Source organism: Astatotilapia calliptera, chromosome 6 (genome assembly GCF_900246225.1).
Source record: "Astatotilapia calliptera chromosome 6, fAstCal1.2, whole genome shotgun sequence".
NCBI classification, from domain to species: domain Eukaryota; kingdom Metazoa; phylum Chordata; class Actinopteri; order Cichliformes; family Cichlidae; genus Astatotilapia; species Astatotilapia calliptera.
Genome location: NC_039307.1, coordinates 1,550,175 through 1,577,965, shown reverse-complemented (window position 1 = coordinate 1,577,965; position 27,791 = coordinate 1,550,175). Strand labels below are relative to the sequence as shown.

Here is a 27,791-nt window from a genome sequence, read left to right as displayed (position 1 = left end):
TAGCGCTGTCCGTAAATGACGTTTTTACCGTCCTTCCCGCTGTAAACGCCGCTGTTTTGTTCAGAATAAAAACATTGCGTGTATGTTTTATCACAATTCTGGTTTTACGTGGCCCATCGACACAATTCAAAAACTGGTATGTAGTTTGAAGTCCGCACTTTTGACCCAAGTTGAAATGGAGACTTTGACTCGCTGCAGCTGTGTCATCTTAAATTGGTCATGTGATTTTTATGCGCCAGCGCGTCCGGAGATCCCAGAGGGTTAACAGTAACAGTATTTTGTGTAAGTCTGCCATCGTAGAAATTAATTTCACCAAAACAATAACGTGGCGCACAGTGTGACGTCAAAATAGGCGCACACCTTTGACGCTGCGTTTTCTCCGTTTTTTGAAAATCTCCACCTTTGTAAGCGTTTTTGAAAATCTCCGTTTTCAGTGACTGAAAACGCCGTTTACGTGTGGACGAAAGGTGCAAACACATAGAAAAATCTGCGTTTTCAAAAATACCCGTGTACGTGTGCACGTAGCCAAAGGCTGGATATCGTCTAGAATCAATTCGATTCCATTTGAATCGAGGAAATTCTGCCTCAGACAGTCAGAAATATTATAATTCTGATCATTTATGAGTACATGTCCATATTTTTATGTTTAATATACAGTGGTCCCTCGTTTATTGAGGGAGTTGCGTTCTAAAAATAACCCACAATGGGTGAAATCCGCAAAGTAGCAAACTTTATTTTTTATTTTTAAATTATTATAGATGGTTTAAGGCTCTAAAACCACTCACTACACACTTTGTGCACTTTTCTCAGACAGACATGAACATTTTCACTTTTCTTCTCTTGTTTAAACACTCAAAGTTCAAACCTTGGTAGGAAAATAAGTTCAGTGTTGTAGAATGAAGCCAAAGGAACCTGCAGGTGCCGACGTTTCATCGACATTGTGTTTGTTGGGGAGAAAACTTACAAACATACAGTACAGGAGACGCAGCACGAGATAGATTGACGATGGTCTACAGCCAATCAACACGCGAACACAATGACTGTTAAAAAAAAAAAAAAAGCATGCAGAATTGCACCAAACAAAATCTGCGAAACAGCGAGGCCGCAAAATGCGAACCACGTAACAGCGAGGAAGCGCTGTATTTATCTATAAAAAGAAGGCTGACACTTCATCAGAGGTGTGACATCACAGCAGAGGCCTTTGTGTCAAAGTAACTCAGGATAAAACAGAAAAACATGAAGGAGATTTTCCTGTTCTGGCCTTTTATAGCAGATAACCTTAAAATATTCTGCAGTAGAACAAAAACTGAAGACCATGAACATCTGAAGTTTACCTGATGGTAAATGGACTGGTTCTTATACAGCGCTTTCTACTCTCCTCAAAGCGCTCTATGCAACATGCCTCATTCACCCATTCACACCCACTCATGCAACCACTTCTAAACACAAGTGCAAACTAAACTACATTCACACACAGTAACTCTGATGAAGGCATTGGAGGACAACTTGGGGTTCATATCTTAGTTCAGGCTTAGTTCCAATCTGAATTAAAATTAATCAATTATGATAATTAGCAGAAATTAAGCTTTCTTGTTGGAAGTCATTTAAATACAATGAAGTTTTTATAAAACAGTGGCCGACAGTGCTGTACACATGTCACGATCCTGGGTCTTATGACCCAGCGTTTTGGAGTTTTAGTTTATGATTAAGCCCTTTAGGTTTTCTAAGTTCATTTTTTATCTTGCCTAGGTTGTTATAGTTCTTTGTTATTAGATTCCCCTTGTGTCCTCCAACCCCTGTTAAGTCTCCCTTGCCCTTCATGTGTTTCATGTCTGTGTCTTATGTTTCCTGTTTTATTTTGAAGAGGTCTTGTGTTTCTATGTTCACTGTATTTAGTTTTTCTCTTTCCCTGCGAGTTCATTATGTTCATGTGGGTTGTGCTGTTTTGATCTTTATAGTTGTTATTTCCCTAGGTTTCAGTTATGGTTATCATAGGCTTAGTTCTTGTAATGTGGCTTCCCTGTGTTACATGTTGTGTCTACTGTGCCTTTCTGTACCATGTTTCAGGTCCCTATGTTCTGTCTCCCCAGTTGCTGTGAAGTTTGCATGTCTAGAGTTCAGTCAGTGTGTTTCCTGTTTTACTTTGAAGGTCCGTGTCTCATGTCAGTGTTTCTAGTTTTGCTTCCCTTGTCTCGTCCAGCCTGATTACTCCCAGCTGTGCTCTCCTTCTGTGTCTCTTTCCCTCGTTATCCCTCAGTGTATTTAAGCCCTGTGTATCGTAGTCTCCCTCATGGCTGTGTTTCCCTGCGTGTCAGTTTATCCATGTCCCAGTTTGGTTTAGTTTTCCATGCCATTCTGCAACAAAGCAGCTTTTTGAGTTTAATTTTGTTGTCGTGAGTTTTGCGTTTGGGTCCTTCTCCTGCCTGCACACAGACGAAACATGACAACACAACAGTAGACTGGTGCATAACAAGCAGCAAATAATGCAGAAAAAGATTCTTAGATGGAAAACTGTTCTTGAAATACACTGAGAGAGAGCTGTGCATGAAGTGTGATGGGGTTTGGTTTTTTTTCGTGGTGGAAGCAAAACCGCAAAAGTACCGAGTCCCGCAAGGGACATGGGAGAAAAAAAATTAAGACAAACTTTTGTGAGATTCCTCCCATACCAGTAATTTATGTTCTAGAATCGATTCTCATATTAAAATATCGATATTTTATTAATTTTGGATAATTTTTTAGTTTATTATTTACAGGAACAAAGTGGAAAGAAACGATACCATTTGGATTGTCTACATTCAAACGAACTACTTCCTCTTCTGCCTTTTATAGTCATGTGCGAAATACGGCTGTATAACTGTGTGGCAGCCCCGGCGTGCGCACTCTCAACAATGGCTGAGCGTAAATGGAGTTATGTGCAAACATACATGTGGCACGACAGTGAGGTGTTGTGGCAACACCACTGACCTCGTCAGACACCTCCGAGTAAATCATATCACAGAATATGACGAGCGTATGTTGAGGCGAACTGAAGAGGAGGAGAAGGACGGGTGCTGCTAGGGCGAGACAGACGTCTGTCACAGTCCTTTAGTGCTGCAGGCAGGCAACATGTTCAAATAGGCACAACTTCTTATTTATTTATTTTTTATTTCTATATAATAATTCTGCATCATTGAGTGACAAGAACAAGTAACCTGACGTCCTGTAATCATTATGAAGCTATAATTTGAGATACAATAAAAGATACAGTAAAAAAATGTTTTTGTACAAAGTATCGTTGATATCAGCCCGGATTTTACTTGGTATCAGATCGGAAAGAAAATCAGTGGTATCGCACGTCACTAGCAAATATGCAACATCTTTATAAACCGAGCAGATATTTGAAGTTTACACAGCTACAGAAGAGTTTATTTTGTCACCCAGAAAGATTAATAAGAGTAATTTTAAAACTTAGTAGCGGCCGCCATTTTTAAAAACTGGAATTGGCTGAGACGCGCTATGAATTCTGGGATATGGTGGGCCATGAAGGACACACCCGACCCATCCCTCAAATTCGGGGAAAAGGAGGACGCGTTTGTCGGCTGCATTCGGAGGAGTCTACGAATTGGGACAGCCTTCATCGCGTCGCTGTGACGTAATCGGTCTACAAATGCGTCCTCAGGAGGATGCAGCCCATGAATTTGGACACGCCCTCAGGCTACGTCCACACGTACACGGGTATTTTTGCCTTTCCACTTTTCGTCCACATGTAAACGGCGTTTTCGGTCACAGGAAACTGAGACTTTTAAAAACTCTGGCCAGGGTGGAGATTTTCAAAAACTCTGTTTTTGCATTTACGTGTGGACGAGGAAAACGGCGTCAAAGGTGTGCGCATATTTTGACGTCACACTGTGAACCACGTTATTGTTTCGGTGAAATCAATTTCTACAATAGCGGACTTACGCAGAATACTGTTAATGTTACTCTCTGCAGTGTTTAAATGCTTACATACACACAGTTACTGTCCCTCCACACAGGACTCAGTTCTGCTTCTCTGCCCCAGCTTTGTTCACTCTTTCCCACCCAGGCTTCTAGACTCCTATTGGCCAACATTTCTACACGGTTAGGACTATATCACCACGTGTTGCTTTGGCATGTTCCTAGCAGCGTTTTCCTTTTTTTTGTGGCGTTTACGTGTGAACAGGATTTATTTATTTATTTATTTCTTTTTGTAAACGGAAACAGAAAATCTCTGTTTTCAAAAATACCCGTGTACGTCTGGACGTAGTCTTCGAGAGGCCGAGTTTCTCAGAAACAAGTTGATCAGTCTGCACGTCTGCAGAGGAAGCATGACCCCGTCCAGCGTTTACAGACGTGTTGCTGCCATCAGATTAAAAATGAGCTCTCTCAGTTTAAACATGTGAAATGTTTTCTATCTTCTATTGTGAATAAAATATGGCTTCATGACATTTGAACATTATTCGACACCAACGACCTTTTTGCAGCTGTAAATGTTTAGTTTGTCACAACCAGATCAAAAAGTAAGAAGTTGTTGTGATTGGTGTAAAATGTGTGAGGCTGAGTTCCTCCTGTCACTGATGCAGCTCACATGTATCAGCTTCACCCTCCTCGTGCTTCATGTTGCCTGGAGTTAATCCTCACTTACTTTCTGTGGCTCTTTGTAAGATCTCTGATCACTTTCATTAAAGTTCTCACTGACTGTTGGATCTCTTCATATTTTACAGTGATGAGATTTTCTGCTTCTGAGGAAGTGAAGAAGAACCTGACGGGCACTGTGGGAGGAAACATCACTCTACCTGACTCTGTGCAGGAGAAAGACGTAGGATTTCTGTTATATGGAAGAACGAATATTGCTCATGTGATTAAGGGGGGATTTGAAATACACAAGGACATTTACATGAACAGACTTCAGTGGGACAGAAACTCTGGACTCTTTACACTCACAGAGCTGCAGAGGGACGACTCAGGGATTTATACTGTCGACTCTAAAACAGGAAAAGTTTTCACATCATCATATAAGCTCACAGTGTACGGTAAGTCTCACATTTACTCTGGTATGTTTTTGTGCAACATCCCAGCTCCATATGTGACCTCAGTCTGTATGTTCCTCATTAGTTTGGTCATATCATCAGAATAAAAACAGCTTTTTGTACTTATAATCCCACAAATGTCTGGTGTGAAAGGAATAATCAGCTTTGACTTCAGTGTTTTCACCAACATTACTGATGTGTACAAAGTGAATGAAAGAACAGGACAAAGCAGAAACTTTAAACACTGTTCTTAGAAAATCCTGCAGAACAACTGAAATTAACACGTTTTTATTTAACAGCTTTTTTAAACCAAAACACAAAACTTCCTGTTTACTTGAACATGTTTCCCATTTCATGGTCACGTTAATCCACAGAGAAGTAACACAAAGCCTCATTGGCCATGTTCCCACTAGTGCCTAACTATCGCCCAATCACAGCTCAGCACAGCACCCTGTGAGTTTCTAAGGTATTGAACTTCTTTATGAAGCATTAACAGTTACTTCTTACAGTCAAACATGTATATGTGAACAGCCCAGCTGCCACCTGTCAGTCTTGTGTGGCCTACAGTGTTACACTGCCTAACAAGCAGAACAGACACTTTTATTTTGACGGGTTTGTTGTTGATGGCGACTTCCTGTGGCTGCTGCTGTGAGAGGAACACATTACAAAACACGAGCTGTGGTTTCCATCATGAAGCAACACGTTGTGCTGTAATGTTTGTGTCTGACTACAAAGCTGCTGTCTGTGTCGTAGGAAACCAACGACAGTCATGTAGTTACGGGAACCCACACACAGAATCATGTCTTTGTGTTGTTTTCTTCCTTTCCTGAGGATTTGAATCAGAGCGTTTGTTTATTCTGTGTCCTCTTCAGCACCTTCTGCTGATAGTGATGCTAGTTTGACAGGAAACCTGAGAAATCCCTCATAAACCTTTATAATGAGATTCAAATGGATATAATGGAGGTTTGGCAGTCTGCTGTCTCTCCTGTGTAGGGATGGGTATCGTTTAGGTTTTATCCGATACCGGTGCTAAACCGGTACTTTTGAAACGATGCTGGTGCTTAAACAATGGAGAAAACAAACTTTGTCCAAAAACCTCTCATGTTTAGCTGTTTCCCACTTTTTCTTTGGTCATTTTAGCCTTTTTGGCCAGGGTGAAGGGAGTATCTGCCATCAAACAAGAAGACAGCAGCATGTAGCTATGATGATGTTTGCTAGTTCACCTTACATGCATTAATGTAATAACGTGGTTAGCCTACTCAACGTAAATTACACACGAACAACATTAAGCTACTCACGCAGAGAAGAACGGCTGCTGCTGCCATCATCACCCTCATCATTTCTGCTACACTGGCAGGGCTAGGGGCCAGGACTCTGCTCTTCGGGTTCCTGGGGGATGTTGCTAACTCCGGGCCCGCAGTAGATGCGCTCGGTGTGAGGTCTCGCAGCAAGCTATCAAATACGGTGCATTTCTCGGCTTTTAAAAAAACGCTATGCATCACCAGGTGTTTCATCTGATTCGAGGAGTTACCTCCTTTGACAGTATCACAGTATCAGCTTAAAGCACTTGTTGCAGGCTGCTGAGTTTGCATATTTTTCTGTGAAGTACAGCCAGACTTTTGACCGCTTCGCCTTGGGCATTTTTAATCTGTAGCTCTGCTCTAAAAGAACGTACGTACCTGGGCCCGCCTACTATCCTCGGAAAGGTAAAATTATTGGATAGAATCCAAAGTGTGTGACATCTCAGGAAAAAATAAAAGCACCGAAATGTGTGCTGGTTTTCGGTCTGGTTACTACAGTTTATGTCAGAACTGGTGCAATAATGGCACCAGATACTGGTACCCATCCCTACTCGTGTGGTTTGTTTTCAGACAGTTCTGCAGTAAATCTCCTCTCATCATCATCACGCTACCTGTGGTTGATTTAACCAGTAACACCAAGAAGAAAGGCTTCCACAGAAGTTGAGGTTTTGAGTCCACAGAGCTTCACAGGAAAGATGTGACCGAGACGTTTAGAAAAACGATTGAACAGAACAGTCAGAAGCTGCTGGTTGAAGGGAAACGAGCACAAAAAGAGTTTGTGTTGTTTGTGACATCAGAGTAGCTCACCTGAAATTCAAAGCCCTGCTCCAGGATCGCTGCTTACCCAACAAACAGACCCTTAGAGTTCATATGGGGAGGTGTGGGCAGACCCACATGGTCTACAACAGACAGTGTGGGACTTTACTGCCAACAGCTGGTATGTAGTACGCACCAGAATAATCGTCAAAAAGAGAGGTCGTTTTAGCTCCTCCCTTTTTTGCAGGAGGTCATCACAGAGCTGATTTTGGCAGATTTTTACTCCAAACACCAAAGCGTCTGAGTTTTTATCACGTCTGCCACTGCAGGAACCCTCAAACATGCACACACTGTTGCTTTGTTCACTGTTTGTGCTGTTTGCTGCACAGCTCTCACCGCTGTCTCCTCCCACACTCTTGTGGTTGTTGCACAAACACGTTATCGCACTATGCCCCTGCCCTCAAAGACATCACATAAAATGCTATAGAACAAGCAGTATGTGTTAGTAGATGTCCTGACATCTTTCACTGTTCAGTATATCAGTCATATACAGTTTAAGATTGGAATAAGTTGCTGTCTCTAATCTGCATTTTTATGACAGTGACATTAAAAAATGTTCTCTTATTTCATCTTCCCCACAATATTCACATTTCTCTTTATCGGGTTCCCTTTATTATAAAGAGTTTGCCAGCAAACATCCCTGTGAACGCCCACAGTGGGCAGCTGTGTGAACAGGACAAACCACATGTGTTTTCTAAGGCTTTACTATTTCTTGGGTGGTGTTGAGACTGTGACGTCTTCTTGCCGAACCTCCAAACTTTGTTAGTCTGTTACCAGGGCTTTGTTAGCTAGCCTTGTTTTTAGCCTGTCTGCTAGCTGTCTGCTGCCCTGAAGCTACAGCTGTCTGTGGGCTTTACCTACTGACGTACTTTTACAAGATGATACCCGACAACTGAAGCAGGACCTTAGGATGAAGGACGAGCTTATCCTGGAGTTTTCATCTATGGCCACCACACAAGCTAACCACCTGGCTTCTCTACGCGTCTCAGTAGAGAAACCTGCTCCCCGTTCACTCTGTGCTCAGCCCCAGCTGCTCACAAACCACTTTCCACTGGAACCAGTTCAGCCACATCTACAGGAGGGCCTGTCGTCTCAGTCAATCTCTATGTCTGATGAGATGTGATCGCTCCTCATGGGCGAGGTCAAAGTCCAGAGTCTGCAACCTGCAACCCAGATGTGTGGGTGGTGGTAAAGGACAATAAGGGTGGTGCTCCATCTACATCCTCACTAAACCAGGCGCCACTCAGCACTGAGGAGGGGAATGGCTGACAGGGATGCCTCACTAACCTCACTCGTCAGCTGTGTCCTCTCCTGGGCTCCCTTGCCATTTCTCTTCCCAGTTACCTGGCTATAGTGCAAACACCTGCATGACACCAAGCTGAGCATCCAGGCTTTTCTGTCTCGAGCACTGCTGCAGCTCCTCCTGTTGCCTCGACGGCTGCATCTCCAACCTCAAATGCTGTACTGCCCCTGAGGTCCACATCATCTGCCATCTCCTCAAAGCCATGCCTGTCCACAGTGTGGTTGTGGGCACCTCTACGGTCCAACATGGTGGCCGTGCCTTTTGCTATTATGGCGCCTGTGTGGAGGATATTACTCCGACCGATCTGCAGCTGTTGAAAATTCACCACAAAGCCTCAGCACTAGTTGGCTCTAATGACTTAAAAACTGTCAGTTGGAGACCCTCGAACAAGGTTTTGTGCACCTTGTGAGGAGTCTGCTGGTCCTCTGCCTGTTTGGTTTTTTTCAGCCAGCTGCATCAGCTGCACATTTGGCTGAAGGGCTGCTGCAGGAATAAAGACAGTCCTCCAGCGCCCTGAACTTTGAAACAACCCCTTCACCCAAACCTCTGGGGTTCAATCTGCCCACAATCATTGAACTAACCTTTCACTCGTGTAGGACTGAGCCTAGACCAGCGTGTCGCCTAAAATCATGTTATTACTGATATTTTGTCACCATCACTACTAAACCGTGTCACGCCTGCTAACCTGCATAACCACTGATACCAAGACTTCACCTGTTTTCTCAGTCGGCCACCTCTTTATCAGTTCCTGTGATTATAAGGAACAGAGAGAAAAACTCCAGTGTTTTCCATAGTTGTGCACCCAGACTCAGTACTAACCTGCACTGTGATGGAGTCTTTATGGTGGAGGAGCACCAGTGGTCTAAACCAGCGGTCCCCAACCTTTTTTGCACCACGGACCGGTTTATACCCGACAATATTTTCACGGACCGGCCTTTGAGCTGTCGCAGATAAATACAACAAATAAAACCAGTACCGGTACCGAAAAAAAGATTTATTCATAACACACGTGAAAAGACCCAGGAAAACCGAGTAAACGATCAAAACGATAACAAAATAACGCTGAAAACCGATAAAAACCCTGAAAACCATACATTTCACATCTGAGCCTCAACTCTCGCGGCCCGGTACCAAACGACTTACGGACCGGTACGAGGCCCGGGGGTTGGGGACCGCTGAACTAAACTGTGTCCCATTTAATCCTGGTTCTTTTAACTCCTATCTCCTTTTATCTCCTCTGACCTGTAAATATTTATTTTGATCAAATCATTTAATCTACATATGGATGATTTCTCTAACTGCCCTGATACAGAATTTATTAACATTAGAGAAATCATTTTATTTTATGCAACATGTTACCGGCCCCAAACACCAGATCTGGATTTTACTCTCGGTTTATCTCTAAATTCCCTCCACACGTCTGACCTGCGATCACACATTCATGCTCTTTGACACAGTTCTGGATCCACTGTTGTCTAAATCTCACATCTTTAATGAGCACTCGGGTTTTCTGCTCTTTTCTTTCCTTACTGCAAAGTCAGATTAGTCCCAATCATCAATCCTTCCCCCTGGATCAGTGATCACATCAAAGTGCAGAAAAGCTGAATGTAGATGGAAGAAGCCTGATCTCCGTGTTCATTCTCCATATAAAGGAGTTATGGATCACATCTAACCAGCTCATCAAAGACGTGAAAACATCTCATGTTTGATTAAAGAAAACAAGCTCGGGGTTCGTGTTTGACGCCATCAGCAGATTCCTTCATCCTCCTCATTCTGCTTTCACTCCCACATCTTCAGACGCTGTGAAACGTTGCAGAGCTCGTCATGCTCACCTCATCCTGTCATGACATCATCTGGCTGATAAATCATCATCTGACTGCATTCCAGATTATTAAAGCAGCCGCTGTCTTTGCTGGAAAAAACAATCTCACTGTTTCAGATGTTTGATGGCCGATTTCCAAACTTGTTTATTTCCAAAATCCTTTAAAAGTTGTTGTTTGTCAGCTTCTTCAGATTGCTGGAGGAAACATCTTCAGTAAATTCCAGTTACAGGCAGAAACACGGCGTTATTAAAGTTACTAATGATACTTCTGCACTCAGAGGTGAAGACATTTGTTTCCTGCTCGATGTGTCTGCAGCCTTGTTGATCAGGCTGCTCGTCGCTGCTGCTCTCAAATGCTTTTCTTCACTTTATCAAAGCGATACTTCAGAATTCATATTAATCAGTGTGAGTCCTCGTCTGCACCGCTGCTGTGTGGAGTCCCGCAGGGATCAATCCTTGGACCAGTTAATGGTATCAGTGAATTCTCTGTTGCTATGCAGATGACACCCAGTTATACTTTTCTGTCAGCCTCAACACCGACAGCCTCTCCTGCCTCAGTGAATCCTTATCTGACGTTGCCACAAATGTCAAAGCTCCTCCAGTCTTATTTCCTTCATCTCAGAAATGTTGACCAAAGTGCTGCTTTTATAAAGTTTGAATGCAAAGAACCCAGCAGTCTGTCAGTGATGTGAACATGTGCAGCTCTGTGAGGCTTTCCAGGACTGACTGTCTGGAAACGTGTTGACTTCCTTTGTAGATGATCACGTCTTCACTCTGTGACAGCGTCTCTTTACTGCGTGTTTCTATTCTGTGTTATGTTCTAGCTTAAACTGCCATCACAAAGAACTAAAAAAAGAACTAAAGGCAAGTTTAAAAAGATGAGTTTTTATTTGTTTCTTAGACCACTGAGTCCACGGAGCTCAAACTCAGAGGGAGAGAGCTGTAGATGTTCCAGCGAGTTTCTGCTTACAAATGTGAACAAGGAACTACTGTAATCCAAACATGATGAAAGCAGTACTTCACTTGGCAATATTTCTCTTGTGATAAAAACACGATCGAATCAGAGAAGCCAACGTCATTCAAAACAGGTTTTTGTGAGAGACGGCCAATCAGAAGGAGGCTGGTATGGGGCGGGGCTAAAAATCAGGCAAAGCTGCTTCGGTAAAAAAGTAAAATTTGAGATGAGCAGTTTCATATTAATGTTCACTGACTGCATTAAAGCAGCAATAACCAGAGCTCTGCTGTCCTGATGATGTTCACTAACAAAAAGCAGAAAGTTAAAAACATTTTTCTTACGTTAATTTTTATTCTCCATCACTTTTCTCCTCCAGATCCTGTACCAACACCTAACGTGACAAAGCTGAACTCCAGCTCTGAGAGCTGCTCCTTACTGTGTTGGGTGGACAGAGAGACCACACTGCTGTGGTTCAAAGACGAGCAGATGCTGAACCAGAGCAGCTCTGCGCTCTCTCTGCCTCTCACTGTGCACAAACAGGACTTCAGCTCCTCTTACAGATGTGTGGCTGCAAACCCTGCAGAGGAGAAAACTCTTCCTGTCCGTGTGAGAACCACCTGTGGAGACACAGACGACAACGACACCAACAGCTCGACTGAACCAAGAAACTGTGAGATTATTTCCAACTGTGATTTTAAACATGTTGTTCACTGTGTTTGCTGACGTCTGATTTCCTGTTTGACAGATAACATCCTCATTATAATCTTCTGTCTCCTGTTGGTTGTGATGATCATACTTGCTACTTTCATCATCAAGTCAAAGTATCTTTCCCGAAACAAAACGAAGACAAACGGACAGGCACAAGGCAGGTATTTATTTTCTCTTTTTATTTTATTTATTGTATTTACTTCTAACCTCTTTGGAGCTTGTAGGTCTAAACCTTCAGATCCAGATGATATTAGACAAAAACACATTTGAGTCCACTCAGCTGTAACACGTCTGTGTTTAACTGTGGTGTGACTGACTTCAGTAGAGTCTTTGTCCTGTTAGTGGAACTATGAGCTGCTTCCAGTGCATCACGATCAGCACTAAGATGCCGCCGAGGCTGCCGGCTCGATGCTGCCGGCTCGATGCTGCCGGCTCGATGCTGCCGGCTCGATGCTGCCGGCTCGATGCTGCCGTGTTGTGTCACAGTGGATCTTGTGGTTGAGCTGCTTCAGTAGAAACATGCAGCCGTCACTGTGAGCTCTGTGTTTGATCACATCTGACTAAACCTGACGAGCCAAGCTTGGAGCAAAAGTTAAAGTGCATTTACTCTGTGGGAGGTTTTTATGCAAAATAATGAAGTCATTTAAATCTCCATTCCCATGTAAACTGTGCGTGTTATATATGATAACAGGAACTGACTGAAAAGAAAGCAAACACGTACTGAAGGTAGACCTCTGTTCACTTCATAACTGCAAATGTCTCTGCTCATTAACTCCTTTGGGTCTGTCGTCGTTTGTCCTCCTGAGAACAAAAGTATTGAATCCACTACAGAGGACGTAATGAGCAGGCTGGTCTCAGGAGGACACGGCCCGCTCTGGACTCAAGTACTAAAAGCAGGATGTGGGACTCTGTGTGGTTGTGTGTCGTGGTCGTGTGGTTTTGTTCCAGAAGCTCCGGGAGTTTCATTGTTCAGCTAACGTTTGGTTTCCTGTATCTATTAATACTGAGAACTAATCCTCTTCCTGTCTGCGTGACTTGTTCTAACTGTGACTTTCATGTCTTGTGAGATTATTGGGTCACTTTCAGTGTCAGTTAAGTGTGATGATATTCTGGTTTCCTTCTTTGTTTCTTTCCCGTTTCCTTCCCTGCAGAGTTTTCAAACATTATTCCTGTTTTCCTTTTTGACACAGTCTTCTCATGTTTAGTGTTTTTATGTTCATGTCTTCCTGCTTCAGTGGTTTTTGTCCATGTTTTACTTTGTAGTTCTTTCTTTCTACAGTCTCATTGTGTCACGGGCTGCGACGGCAGACCGTGGAGTTGTAGAGAAAGTAGGGCCCAAACACGAGACTCTAGTGAAGGACGGTGGATTTATTTATGGTGAGTGGACAGAAACGACAACTATATACAATTCAAGCACTGTGACTCCTGTGGCGATTCCTCTAAGAATCCCACACAGTGCACGTGTCCATAGCAGTGAAAAGGTGACAACTCCAAAAACCCGATTCCACTCCGTGATTTCCTCTCGTGACGACGTTCCTGACTCCCGACTCCTGGTGCCACAAAAACACACACACAGCTCAGCAGGCAGCCTTTAGTAGCGAAGCCGATCTCAACACACTAATCTACGGTACTTAACAGGTTCGACTTAGTATAATCCCGCGCCGACTGGGGCTCCGCCACCTTCTTAAATAAGACGCCCCTCATGAAGCTATCAGCTGCAGCTGGTGAGGGCTAATGGGCGGCAGGTGCGGCAGTCCCCAGTGCGGGAACACTTCCGGGTCGCAGTCCCCTCAGCGACCCCAAAACATCCGGGAGCACACAGGGAGAAAGGACAAAAAAGGTAGAGAAAACCACCAAAACATAACATACGGAAAAACATATACAAGAAATACATGAGCTCTGGGTCATCAGACCCAGACCATGACACATTGTCTTGATTACCTGGACCTGTGTCTCGTTCCCCAGCTGTGTCCACTTCCTGTTTGATCCTGTGTCCATGAACAGTCCTTCTGTTTCTTCATAGTTTTGATGATAACATCAGTGAATCTGTCTTTGTGCTTCTGGTTCTGATACTTGTGACTCTTATTCCTCTCAGTGCTGCCTGCTCACATCAGCAATGATTAAAAATCAATAACCTTGATTGATACTCGCCGTCTGTGGGAGACGTGGGTCTGAGAGATCTACATCAGGCAAACTTTAGTGATTAATTTGATCCTACTGTACTGTTAAGAGGACATCCTGGACCTCCCAGTGATGCTACATTTGTGGGGGTTGATTCAAATACAAGGACGTCTGTTTTCAGCAATAAGTGATCGTTTTATGTAGCGATTATGTTTCTATTGTTATTGTTGTTTCTTACCTGAAAACTTCAAAGGTTTTCAGAAATCTGCAGCAGTTTGAACATTTTCCAAACAGAACATTCAGTCAGTCGTCTGTGTGTGGACAGCAGGACTTTCATACTCCAGGAAGCAGAGGAAGGGCGAGGCAGGATGTAATGTGGAGGAGGGTCAGGCGTTAATGCAGGAAAGTGAAAGAGGACACGAGCATTCAAGGAGCCAGAGCAGCGGCAAACTAACCGCACCCACCAACTGTTTTCAATGAGAAGCAGTGTGTGAGCTCTGAAGGCTTCTGGATGTTATCATGTGATGAAGGGGAACAAAGAACACACACATGTAAAGGAAGCACTTAAAACGTGCGGCTATCCTAAATGGGCGTTCTTAAAGTCAGCAAAGAGGCACAGAAAAGAAGACCAGACACCGGCGAGGGAGGATAAGAAGGACAGACGCAACAATGTTGTCATCCCCTATGTAGCCGGTGTATCAGAGAAACTCAGGAGAGTTTTCTCCAAGCATGACATCCCGGTGTATTTCAGACCCAGCAACACACTCAGACACAAACTTGTTCATCACAAAGACAAAACGCCAAAACACAGACTTAACAATGTGGTGTTTGCTGTACAGTGCAGCGAGGAATGCTCAGACCTCTACATCGGAGAGACCAAACAGCCACTTCACAAGCGCATGGCACAACACAGAAGAGCCACCTCCACAGGACAAGACTCAGCAGTCCATCTGCATCTAAAGGTCAAACGTCACTCTTTGAGGATGCCAATGTTCACATTTTGGACAGAGAGGACAGATGGTTTGAAAGAGGAGTGAAAGAAGCATCTATGTCCACTGTGAGCGACCATCTTTGAACAGAGAGGACAGATGGTTTGAAAGAGGAGTTGTTAATTTGGGTTGAACCCAGGACTCGCTTGGGTCCTTCTTAATGAGATCAGGAATACTTGGAGTTGGACCCCTCTATGTTTTCTCTTGTGCCATTACATGTGGTGGCTGGTAGGCTGGGGATGGATGAGGTTTATATTGCAATGATGTTGTGATAGGTCTTGGTACCTCGGCGACGGGCTGCTGGCTCCAGATGTTGGTGGGGGTTTGACTCTGGAAACTGGGATAAGCCCTAGCAGAAAACTGCTCCTGCCAAGGAGACTTCAAATGTTGCTGAATGATAGGTGGATGTTCAAACTGAAAGGAAGGTGCACTGTTGGGGAATGGCGGGGTTGGCCGACTAGCTGTCAGTGTCTGCTCCTTTAACAGCTGTAGTTCACCCATCATCCTATCCAATGTATCAATCATTGTAGTATCCTTGGGTGGAATACTCTGAGCTGATGGTGGGAGAAAGTATGGCCTTTGGTATTCTTGTTGAGCATGGATGTCCTGCCTATTGTCATGCTGCAGCCATGGACTCGTTCATGCATCTATTCTATGTGTATGGGAACTAATCGTGGGGACACTGATGGGCTGCATACGTTGGGAGGAAGACAGGGGGGTACATGTGTTGGGGGTGGTCTCTGGTCCCGTTGCTCTGACAGGTAACCACCTCTGTCTGGTTCACGTGTTTGGGCGTAAGGCTGAGGTCTGCCATTCATACCATACTGCGAACCCGAAACCGCAGACATTTCCCATGGTCGATGGAAAGGAGAAGGAGGCTGATGGTTCAGGCCATCCCTACTGGACACATGCTGCCGCATATCCTGCAGATCATTCGGAGAAGCGGTCCATTCATCCACGGTGTGTTCCCATCCAGGCTGACTTGTTGGGCTAGACGAGCGGGAGGTCTGTACAGACACTGCCGATGGCACATACTGCTTTCGCTCTTCTAGCCCGGGTGCATACTGTGCTGTGTACGAGTGACGGTAGGATGTCATGTCTCGTTGGTGGCCCACCAAGCTCACCTCATAGTCTGCAAGGTAGGGGGGAGGTTGTACTTGGCGCCTTGGGCGAATTGATTCTGAGACATCTTCACTGGAGAAGAAACTAGGCTGCATCTTTAGGATCCAAGGAAAGCACCCTCCGGCTCGAAGGACCAATGTTAATTTGGGTTGAACCCAGGACTGTATAGGCGTTGGCTGAATAGCAGTGGTGTTCACCTTGGGGTGTCGGTCAGAACACACAGGACGCACAGATAAAGGTTATACCGTCTTTACTGTGATTCCTCAGCTTAACAGCACAGTACAGCAACACAGTAATGCAACCGCAGGCTTACAGAGTGGTGAGGGGTGTGGGTGTGTGGTCTGTGAACAGAACATATACAGAATACTCAATGTAATAAACATCTAAGTCATGAATTATGATGCATTAGCGTTCTTCGAATCTAACCAGAACTACAAATGGGAATTCCTATATGAACATCTACATGCACGAGTTTCATACACTACTCCCAAACCCTTACAGTACATGACATTGATTGCCAATACACCAAACAACAATATATCACAAACACCAAATCGTTTAGCTTGCAGCTAGCAGGTATGTAGCATAACAGGTAGCATTAGTAGCATGAACTAGCCACATAGCGAACAGGTCGATACACATTGCACTTCTACATCCACTAAATGTCTAATTGGCATAAAAGACTAAAACTGCCCTTTCCAGGCATGGCTCCATGTCTACTCACAGTTCTTTAGCGACGCACACAACTCACACCGTGTGTAGACATCCCCTGCAGAGTCAGTCTGCCAGGTGGCTCTTGCTATGTGTTAGCTCCAACTCTGATCACTGGAACATGTGCTCAATAGTGCAACTGTGCTCTCTCGCCACAAGGGGGCTCCGCCACACAGCTGACAGCCTTTCCAACAGGAGTGAAAGAAGCCATTTATGTCCACTGTGAGCGACCATCTTTGAACAGAGGCGGTGGTTTACGACACCAACTCTCTGCCATCTATAATCCAGTTTTGAGTTCCCTCCCCAGACGCCTTAACGCCCACTCACATCCTGGGCCATCTGACCTCAGGAAATTACACGATAGGGTGGGGCCAGGTTTCACAATGAGCTCACCCAAAACTCTGGCTGATTGGGACCCACACCCAGTTTCACACCTTGGCTCAGGCGATTAGAGGATCATCAGGGGTCCTTTTGTCCCTCTGTGGGGGGAAACTCCCACTAGGTTTATATCTGGGACTCTCCACCATTTGACCTTAGAACTGAAGAAGCTTCTCGGATGAGAGGTGAAACGTCTTCAAGATTTTCTTTCCAAGCTCTTAGACTATGATAACCTGGAGGACTGAGAACCTTCAGACATAAAAGGACAATGCAGTTTAAAACACTTAGACCCCCGGAGAGCAGTCATTTTGGTTTTCTACCTTAGACCACCGCGGAGTCATCATTTTGCGTTTCTACCTTTAAAAGCCGGAGAGCAGTCAAATGCTGGAAGTGGAAGCTAAATTGGCTAGTCATTCATATGTATATTAGGTCGTTACCTAGGAATTCTGGAGGGAGGGGAGTGGGGGTGAGTGATTGAGGGGGGGGGGGAGTGGAGTGTTTCAGTTTGCCATCTTAGGGAGAAATCAACACATGTCCTTTGTATGTCCTTTGTTGCTGACATTTATTGATGAAAACAGTACAAAAAACCAACCATTTGTACACATATTTACAAATAATGATAAAAAGTGAGTGAGTACATTTCAACATTTTCAGCAATCACTCACAATCCTGGCACTGCCACGGTATCTGTCGTCTGCATTTACCACATGTGTACCTGTAGCGGTGAACACATCGCACAGTGGCCTGATTTTTTTTGCATCTGTGTTTGACCTGACACGTGGCCCTTTTTCCAGGGCTCGGTGTGGAGTGGCATACCTGAGTGGTGAATTCATTGCGATCTGTCTGTCTAGTGGATTGAGGAATTTCCCTGCGAATCTTGTTGACTGTGCCGAGGATGGTGGTTTTCCGTCCAAGAAGTTTTTGCGCAAGTGAAAGCGATGTGAAGAAATTGTCCGTGGTAACATTTCTGCCCTTGTCTAGGAATGGTTCCATCAGCCTCATTACTACATTTTCAGAAAGTCTCTCCCCAGTGGGACGATTGGGGTCCTTGCCAAGATATGGGAAGACATTGCAAATGTACTTGGATTTTAGGTCGCAGGCCACCCAAAACTTGATCCCAAACTTGTCCGGTTTACTTGCAATATACTGCAGGAAACAGCACCGAGTCTTTGATGGGAAAAGCTGTTCATCAACGGTGATATGTAGACCAGGGTTGTAGCATGTGATGCAGTTGGTGACAAATGATCTCCACACACTGGAAATTGCAGCAAACTTGTCAGTCTTTGCTCGATCACAGCGGGTGGACTTGTCATCAAAGCGTAGGTGTTGCATGATGTCTTGGAAGCGGTTTCGTGCCATACAGGGAGTGCAGAATTATTAGGCAAATGAGTATTTGGTCCACATCATGCTCTTCATGCATGTTGTCTTACTCCAAGCTGTATAGGCTCGAAAGCCTACTACCAACTAAGCATATTAGGTGATGTGCATCTCTGTAATGAGAAGGGGATGCAGAGGGATGCAGCAGTCTCAAAATTGCAAAGCTTCTGAAGCGTGATCATCGAACAATCAAGCGTTTCATTCAAAATAATCAACAGGGTCGCAAGAAGCGTGTGGAAAAACCAAGGCGCAAAATAACTGCCCATGAACTGAGAAAAGTCAAGCGTGCAGCTGCCAAGATGCCACTTGCCACCAGTTTGGCCATATTTCAGAGCTGGAAGAAGTCTGCATCCTTCAAGAAAAACATGATTTCCATGCAGGACAATGCTCCATCACACGCGTCCAAGTACTCCACAGCGTGGCTGGCAAGAAAGGGTATAAAAGAAGAAAAACTAATGACATGGCCGCCTTGTTCACCTGATCTGAACCCCATTGAAAACCTGTGGTCCATCATCAAATGTGAGATTTACAAGGAGGGAAAACAGTACACCTCTTTGAACAGTGTCTGGGAGGCTGTGGTTGCTGCTGCACGCAATGTTGATGGTGAACAGATCAAAACACTGACAGAATCCATGGATGGCAGGCTTTTGAGTGTCCTTGCAAAGAAAGGTGGCTATATTGGTCGCTGATTTGTTTTTGTTTTGTTTTTGAATGTCAGAAATGTATATTTGTGAATGTGGAGATGTTATATTGGTGTCACTGGTAAAAATAAATAATTGAAATGGGTATATATTTGTTTTTTGTTAAGTTGCCTAATAATTCTGCACAGTAATAGTCACCTGCACACACAGATATCCCCCTAAAATAGCTAAAACTAAAAACAAACTAAAAACTACTTCCACAAACATTCAGCTTTGATATTAATGAGTTTTTTGGGTTCATTGAGAACATGGTTGTTGTTCAATAATAAAATTATTCCTCAGAAATACAACTTGCCTAATAATTCTGCACTCCCTGTAGTTCCAATTATCTGTGGGTTTCCCAGGTTTGCTGACCAGCAGTCATTTACACTACCTTTCACCCCAATAGAAGCGTACGCTGCAGATGGAGAGCCAACGGCTAAGGCCAGGAGAAGTATCTCGAGTCGCCTTCAGAGCTTCCTGTGTTTCATCACTCTTGACATGCTTCATAGCATTCAAGAATGGACTATTCAACATGCACAGCAAACGGAGCATGTTCATTGGTTCATGGACCTCCCTGAACTAATGGCATTTATTGCAATTGTCATCTTGCGGGGGGTTTACAGGGTTCCATCGGTAAATGACTGCTGGTCAGCAAACCTGGGAAACCCACAGATAATTGGAACTATGGCACGAAACCGCTTCCAAGACATCATGCAACACCTACGCTTTGATGACAAGTCCACCCGCTGTGATCGAGCAAAGACTGATAAGTTCGCTGCAATTTCCAGTGTGTGGGGATCATTTGTCACCAACTGCATCACGTGCTACAACCCTGGTCTACATATCACCGTTGATGAACAGCTTTTCCCATCAAAGACTCGGTGCTGTTTCCTGCAGTATATTGCAAGTAAACCGGACAAGTTTGGGATCAAGTTTTGGGTGGCCTGCGACCTAAAATCCAAGTACATTTGCAATGTCTTCCCATATGTCTGGAGTCTGGAGAGGCCTCAGAACCATCTCAGGCCACAAACAGCAGAACTCTCTGCCTGGGAGGGATGTGAGGTGGGCAAATGAACTGAATCATTTCTTCAACAGATTTGATTCAACCATGAGACACTCTGCAACATCGGCTGCAGACTCACCCACCCCCACTGCTGCTGTTCCACCTCAGACACTTCACACCTCCTCTATTCACCCTGCTCACTCCCCCCCACCCCCAACAACAGCATCCAATACACACTCAACACAAGGCTCCAGCCTGTCTCTCTCAACCACCCAGGTTAGGAGGGAACTGAGGAGGATTAATGGCAAGAAGGCAGCGGGCCCAGATGGCATCAGCTCGAGGGTCGTCAGGTCCTGCGCGGACCAACTGTGTGGGGTGATGGAGCACCTCTTCAACCTGAGCCTGAGGTTGGGAAGAGTCCCACAGCTCTGGAAAACCTCCTGTGTTGTACCAGTGCCAAAGACTTCAAGCCCCAAGGACCTCAACAGCTACAGGCCGGAGGCTCTCACATCCCACCTGATGAAGACCCTGGAGCGGTTGGTCCTGGCTCAGCTTTGGCGCCTAACAAGCTCATCACTGGACCCACTTCAGTTTGCCTACCAGCCTGGCATTGGCGCGGATGATGCCGTCATTCACCTCCTACATCGTTCCCTCGCTCACCTGGAGACCGCTGGAAGCACTGTGAGAATCATGTTCTTTGATTTCTCCAGTGCCTTCAACACTATTCTTCCCTCGGTTCTGAAGGACAAGCTGGAGAACTCTGGAGTGGACCATCACCTCACTACCTGGATCCTGGACTACCTCACCGACCGACCACAGTATGTGAGGACTCAGGGCTGTGTGTCGGACAGGGTCGTCTGCAGTACGGGGGCCCCACAGGGAACGGTTCTGGCTCCGTTCCTCTTCACCATCTACACTGCAGACTTCTCCCACAACTCCACCCAGTGCTTCCTGCAGAAGTTCTCTGATGACTCTGCAATAGTCGGCCTCATCACTGATGGGGACGACAAGGAGTACAGAGGACTGACCCAAGACTTTGTGGACTGGTGCCAGCTGAACTACCTCCAGATCAACGCCAGTAAAACCAAGGAGCTGGTGGTAGACTTCCGCAGGCACGAGCATTCTCCACTGCAACCACTGAACATCCAGGGTATGGACATTGAGGCTGTGGACAGCTACAGGTACCTTGGTGTTCATCTGAACAACAGACTGGACTGGACTCATAACTCAGACGCCCTCTACAGGAAAGGGCAGAGCAGGCTGTACCTGCTGCGGAGACTCAGGTCGTTTGGGGTGGAGGGCCCACTCCTGAAGACCTTCTATGACTCTGTGGTGGCTTCTGCTATCTTTTATGGTGTGGTCTGCTGGGGCGGCAGCATCTCTGCTGGGGACAGGAAGAGACTGAACAGGGTGATCCGAAGGGCCAGCTCTGTTCTAGGATGCCCTCTGGACCCAGTGGAGGTGGTGAGTGACAGGAGAACGGCGGCTAAGCTGTCATCCCTGATGGACAACATCTCCCACCCCATGCAGCAGACTGTGACAGCACTGAGCAGCTCCTTCAGTGGGAGACTGCGGCACCCACGGTGTGGGACGGAGAGATTTCGCAGGTCTTTCCTCCCCACTGCTGTCAGACTCCACAATAAAGACTTTAACTGATCAAGCACACACATCCATACATATGCAATAACACTAAGTGCAATAATCCTTTCTGTCATCGTTGTATTTTTACTCAGTTGTATATAGCATTCGTATTCTATTTTTATCTTATTGTATATTTTTATTCTATTTTATTCTACTGTGTATAGTATATTATTTTATTCTATTCTGTACAGCTGTGTACTGTATTTATTCTTATTGTATTCTAATTTTTGCCTCATAACTTTTGCACTGTCCACTTCCTGCTGTGACAAAACAAATTTCCCACGTGTGGGACTAATAAAGGTTATCTTATCTTATATCTTGGCAAGGACCCCAATCGTCCCACTGGGGAGAGACTTTCTGAAAATGTAGTAATGAGGCTGATGGAACCATTCCTAGACAAGGGCAGAAATGTTACCACGGACAATTTCTTCACATCGCTTTCACTTGCGCAAAAGCTTCTTGGACGGAAAACCACCATCCTCGGCACAGTGAACAAGATTCGCAGGGAAATTCCTCAATCCACTAGACAGACAGATCGCAATGAATTCACCACTCAGGTATGCCACTCCACACCGAGCCCTGGAAAAAGGGCCACGTGTCAGGTCAAACACAGATGCAAAAAAAATCAGGCCACTGTGCGATGTGTTCACTGATACAGGTACACATGTGGTAAATGCAGACGACAGATACCGTGGCAGTGCCAGGATTGTGAGTGATTGCTGAAAATGTTGAAATGTACTCACTCACTTTTTATCATTATTTGTAAATATGTGTACAAATGGTTGGTTTTTTGTACTGTTTTCATCAATAAATGTCAGCAACAAAGGACATACAAAGGACATGTGTTGATTTCTCCCTAAGATGGCAAACTGAAACACTCCACTCCCCCACCCCCTCAATCACTCACCCCCACTCCCCTCCCTCCAGAATTCCTAGGTAACGACCTAATATACATATGAATGACTAGCCAATTTAGCTTCCACTTCCAGCATTTGACTGCTCTCCGGCTTTTAAAGGTAGAACGGTAGAAGCCTGGAAATCCCAGTGTTAAAAATGAAAAGTTTTATATCACAAATTATGAATTATCTGTTTGCCCAGCTGGTAACATCTGGTGGACAAAGGTTGTTTCTCCGTCTCTTCTTTATTTTACTTTTTCACTTTTTAGTTCATTTGCTGTTATAATGCTGATACAGATACTGTCTGCAGCTTTATCAGCAAACCGTTAATACCAGCAAACATATCAGCCTCATATTTCAGGCTCTACTATTATTTTTATAAAGTTTCTTATATCTGAAACCAGGAAAGAAGCCTTGATCATGAAAACACAGGAGAATCTGATGGATTCATGATGTTGCTGAGAATGATCGAGTCAAGAATAAAAATAAAGAGCTCAAACATGAACGTTTGATATAAGATCCTGTTTCAGGAGAAAATAAAACAGAGATTTGACACTAGTGGGAAACTTTAGACCCTCCTACTGTCCACACAAAGCTCCAGGGACTCTTCTGTTTTCTGGAGACCTGACTGATCATCAGGCAGTGACCTCATCATCTCTTACTGAGGGGATTTACCTCAGATGCTTCGGTAATACTGAACACCAGGTTCACCCTGTCATGTTGGTTTGCAGTTCTTCCTCCATCCTGCTATTTAATGGTGGTTGCTAAGCAGCACCTTGGTGACAGTAGTATCACATTAACTCCACCAGGTGATTTGATCTGATTGTGTGATTAATCAGAGTAGATTGCAAATAATCTTTGAGAGCTTTGATGTAGCTCAACTCAGTGGTGGGCACATAAAGAGCAAAGCTGTGGCTCCTCAGAGGTTCAACACTTTCTCTTCTATAAGGTTTGCAGCGCTGCAGGGTCACACTCCACTGATGCCCGAGAGTCAAAGTTCATACCTGAAGCCTGCACAGAGCTGGTGAAGCAAACCCAGAAGAGGAGCAGGAGGGGAAGTAACACTTGATAGCAGACAGGAAGTCTGGAGATGAAGTTAGAAAGACTGTGAGATTTTAACCCTCTGCTCATTATCAGGCGTCAGCTGGCTGTTGAGTCAGTAACCTCACAGCCTGCACATGCACACTGGGTACAGAAGTATAGATACTTATTTTTACCTTTTTAACTCGTGAATTTAACACTTTGCTTAAAATGCACGCACGCTGTTGATTAGTGTTAGCATCGGTTCAGCGCTGCTGCTGTATTATAGGTAATTATAAGAGGAAGCTTGTTTAATTAAGCAGAGGGGAACTTAGAACTTCTTCTTTTATGAACGTCATAACTACTCCTGTTCTTTGTGTTTGCGACGGCTGTGGGAGTTTTAGAGTTTGCTTCAGGCCTCGGCGTGTCTGTGCTCGCTCAGCGTTTGCAAGAGTCAAACGCTCATCTAGAGTCAGCCGAGCACACAGCACAGGTATGTTTGTGAGTCTGAAGGTCATGTAAGGGTTGTGTATCTTTCCTTTGTGCAGCCAAGCACCTGAAGTGTTTCTATGACCACCAGCGTGACGGAGGATGTGATGCAAACAGTTACTATGGAGACATTTGTTTCCCATGAACATGAATCTCTGTGGATTCCTTCTGGTTTCACTGAGACTCGTTTTATATACACATGAACACCTTTCTCTGCTCGTTCAACTTCAGTTTTTATCAAGAAAGTTGTATTTAGCAGTTTGTGCTGACTGGTACAAACCTCACAGAGTCTTTGTGTGTTATTGGTTCCATGTACTTTCATTTTCTAGCATTCAGTTCAAATCTATAGCTCCAGGCAGCAGCAGCTGTCCTCTCATAGAGATTTCTAAACTAAAGACGCCACAGGATTGTAAAGAGAGCTCTGATGGTCAGAAAACCCAGCAGAGGTGTGTCTGGTGTGGTTTACTTTGTAACAGGATGGACTTCCCACAGTTTTCCCCATTTTCCAGCAAATCTTTGCTGCCCTGGTTTCCAGCTTTGCTACGGTTCGGTTTTTTAGGGGTTTTCTCGTGCGATTTTTGACAGTTTATTCCTGCTTCCTCTTTTGTCTCCTCTGGATCGTAAATCATCAGAAGCATTTTATTGCCTCCATGCGTCCATGACCTGATTATTTTCTGTTCTTTCACTTTTTTGTTTCACTTTTTCTTGTCAGTTTGTGCTTTTAAAGTGTGTCAGTTTAAATTTAACTTCAGCTTTGTATGTTTTGCAGGCTCCGCAGGCACACAGGAAGAGGTCCAATATAGTGAAATACAAATAAGCAACAACAGACAGGTTGGTGATGTTTCACTGAGAAACTCTATCATTAGCAGCTCTGTCTCCAGGGCAGATGTCATCATGTGTCTGTTAGCAAACATGCTGTGTTTGTTCTCACCAGTTCCTGGAAACTCAATGCAAATAGCACCTGCAGCACACAAAGGCTCAGGTGTGCACAGGTCATCTGCCAATCAGAAGGCTGGTGGTTCAATCCCTGAGTGTGTGTGTGTGTGTGTGTGTGTGTGTGTGTGTGTGTGTGTGTGTGTGTTCGGCTGGTGTAGCGTCTGCGTTGTTCGCCTGACATGAACATTTTGCAGAAATCCTTCTTTTTCCAAGGAAAATAAAACGATAACCTTGAAGCTCATTTCCTGCCATTTATCGAGTCATGCTCAGTAGCCCTGTTTACATCAGCAGGATGGACTCTGATAACAGGAACGCCCTGTTACAGGAACAGCAGTATCTATTTCATCTCTTCCACTTTACTCTGTTATCTGATGCCTCTACTTTCTCCTCTCCAGGGGGAAAATATACCAGAGTCCTCAACAACGATCTGCCACACCAACCTGACCACAGTATACGATAAGCTGGAGGCCCATCGCATGATCACGGACAACCATGCTGAAAATACCTGAGACCACACGAGAAATTCCCAACCGAGAGTTTCCAGAAAGAAAATTTTCAGGTTATTGTTTTTTTGACTGAATTAGTTGCTTTCGTTTTATTTACATTATTTCATTTATTTTACGAACTGCATGTGCCTCTGTGTCAGCCTGTTAGATTTCTGTTATTGAGTCTCACATTTCAGTTGAATTCACAGCAAAGCTTGTTTTCACTTCCTGCAGCTAATAAAAAGTCTGTGCATGAAGGAATTTGGGAAATGAGTCAATGATTTAAAAACAACTAACACACTCAGCTCAGGTACAGCTGAACTGGTTTCATAGTTAAAGCTGTCGACTGAATGCAGCGAAGCAGCCACGATGTCCAAACATCGGCTTTGTGTGAAAGAGATCAACCGAGTTCCACTTTTGAGTTACACAATTTTGTACCACAAGACGTGCAGCGAGTCAGTCTTGTTTTCTCCATCCAGTGTTAAAATGATCTTCCTTGTTCAGCCCAGACTGTGCAGGCTGGTGGTGGCATCTCACCCGGACTGTTGGCTGATACTTTTGGTGATTTATGTTCAGACTGGTTCCAAAAAACATTTCATCCTTCATGTTTTCTGTCTTGTTCTCCCACTCTTGGTTTTCTGTGTCTGTGTGTTTCCTTGGAAATATCATAACCTCATTTTGTAAATAAACCTGTTCAAACCTTTCCATTGCTCAGCATGTGGGTCCTTCCTTCTGCCTGCAGACTAGTGTTACCTGTTGCTTGTCAGGTGATACTCCCTCTAACCCGGATGCTCCCATTGGTCCAGAGCCGTCCTCTGGTTCTCAGCAGCAGTGTGGACCAACATCACCTGGAACCTCTGTTACAAAAAGACTTTTTTGTGTAATGATCAGTGTTGGGAAGGTTACTTTTAACATGAATTCCACTACAGATTACAGATTACATGCCCCAAAATGTATTTTGTAATGTAATCCATTACATTACTCAATGAGAGTAACGTATTCTGAATACTTTGGATTACTTAATATATTATCATCCTTTTTACAACTACATGAATGTGATTTATTACTATTACTGAAGGTTACTCTCCACACCAACACCAGCTAGATGTTTGAATCTTAATATAAATGAGTAACAGTAGGTGGACATTAGGTAAGGCTGCACTTTTTGCTGTGATCTCGTGTAGAAAACTATTCCTCGCGTATATAAAACAGGTCCGCGGCTCTGAACCGTAGTAAAGGGACCTCTGGCTGATACGTCGGGTTCATGTCGGCTCGTAGCTGAAAACTAGCTTTGCTTTGTTGTCTGGGTCACTTTGCTAGCAGAGACAGAGAGAGGCGTTGAAAGGCTGCTGCAACAGAACTTATTGTTTCAGAGGAAACAGGAACACAGTGTACAGTCGAGTCTTAACAGCTTACTCACAGCTGGGCTCGTCGGCTCTGTTTGGCTGCAGTGGTTATTATTATATTTACATGCTTCATACATGCGATGCCTGTAACACTCTGCCTATTGCCTTCATATTAAATCTTTTTTTGAATAATAATTTTTTTAAATATTCCTTCGCGTCATTATGCGGCTGCAAGTAGAGGTGACATGAGCCGTGACGTTCAGACACGGCATTAGAGCCTCGCGTGTTTTGTTTGGGTTTCCACCGGCGTGGACTTACAGAAAATAGAGAGGGGACAGCCGAACATATGAAACAGGAAAATACCGCCGTGTAATCCGTTTATTTTGACAAAGTTACTGTATTCTAAGTACCACCTTTTTAAACGGTAACTGTAACTGAATACAGTTACTCATATTTTGTATTTTAAATATGTAACGGCGGTACATGTACTCCATTACTTCCCAAGACTGGTAATAACCATATTCAACATTACAAGGACACTCAGCAGCAACCGGTCCAACCAGGTCGGGTCCAAGCAGCTCTGCAGCCGTCTTCTCAACAGCCAACTCTCTGCACCTCATATGTCCTCGCCAGCTGACTGTAATACTGCTGAATACTGAAAT

The 27,791-nt window shown here is 44.4% G+C and overlaps 1 protein-coding gene across 2 annotated transcripts in view; it reads left to right on the top strand.

Annotated features, from left to right (window-relative positions):
- Positions 1 to 26,044, top strand: part of LOC113023548 (CD48 antigen-like) — a 35,625-nt gene extending 9,581 nt beyond the window's left edge. The window contains exons 3-8 of one of the 2 annotated variants that reach the window (XM_026169631.1): positions 4,722 to 5,030; positions 11,601 to 11,894; positions 11,970 to 12,093; positions 13,212 to 13,309; positions 25,132 to 25,193; positions 25,694 to 26,044. In XM_026169631.1, the coding sequence (XP_026025416.1) occupies positions 4,722 to 5,030; positions 11,601 to 11,894; positions 11,970 to 12,093; positions 13,212 to 13,309; positions 25,132 to 25,193; positions 25,694 to 25,807 (1,001 nt within the window). In that variant the 3' untranslated portion in view covers positions 25,808 to 26,044. The remainder of the gene's footprint in view (positions 1 to 4,721; positions 5,031 to 11,600; positions 11,895 to 11,969; positions 12,094 to 13,211; positions 13,310 to 25,131; positions 25,194 to 25,693) is intronic. The other variant, XM_026169632.1, reaches the window with a different exon arrangement.
- The last annotated feature ends 1,747 nt before the right edge of the window (positions 26,045 to 27,791 follow it).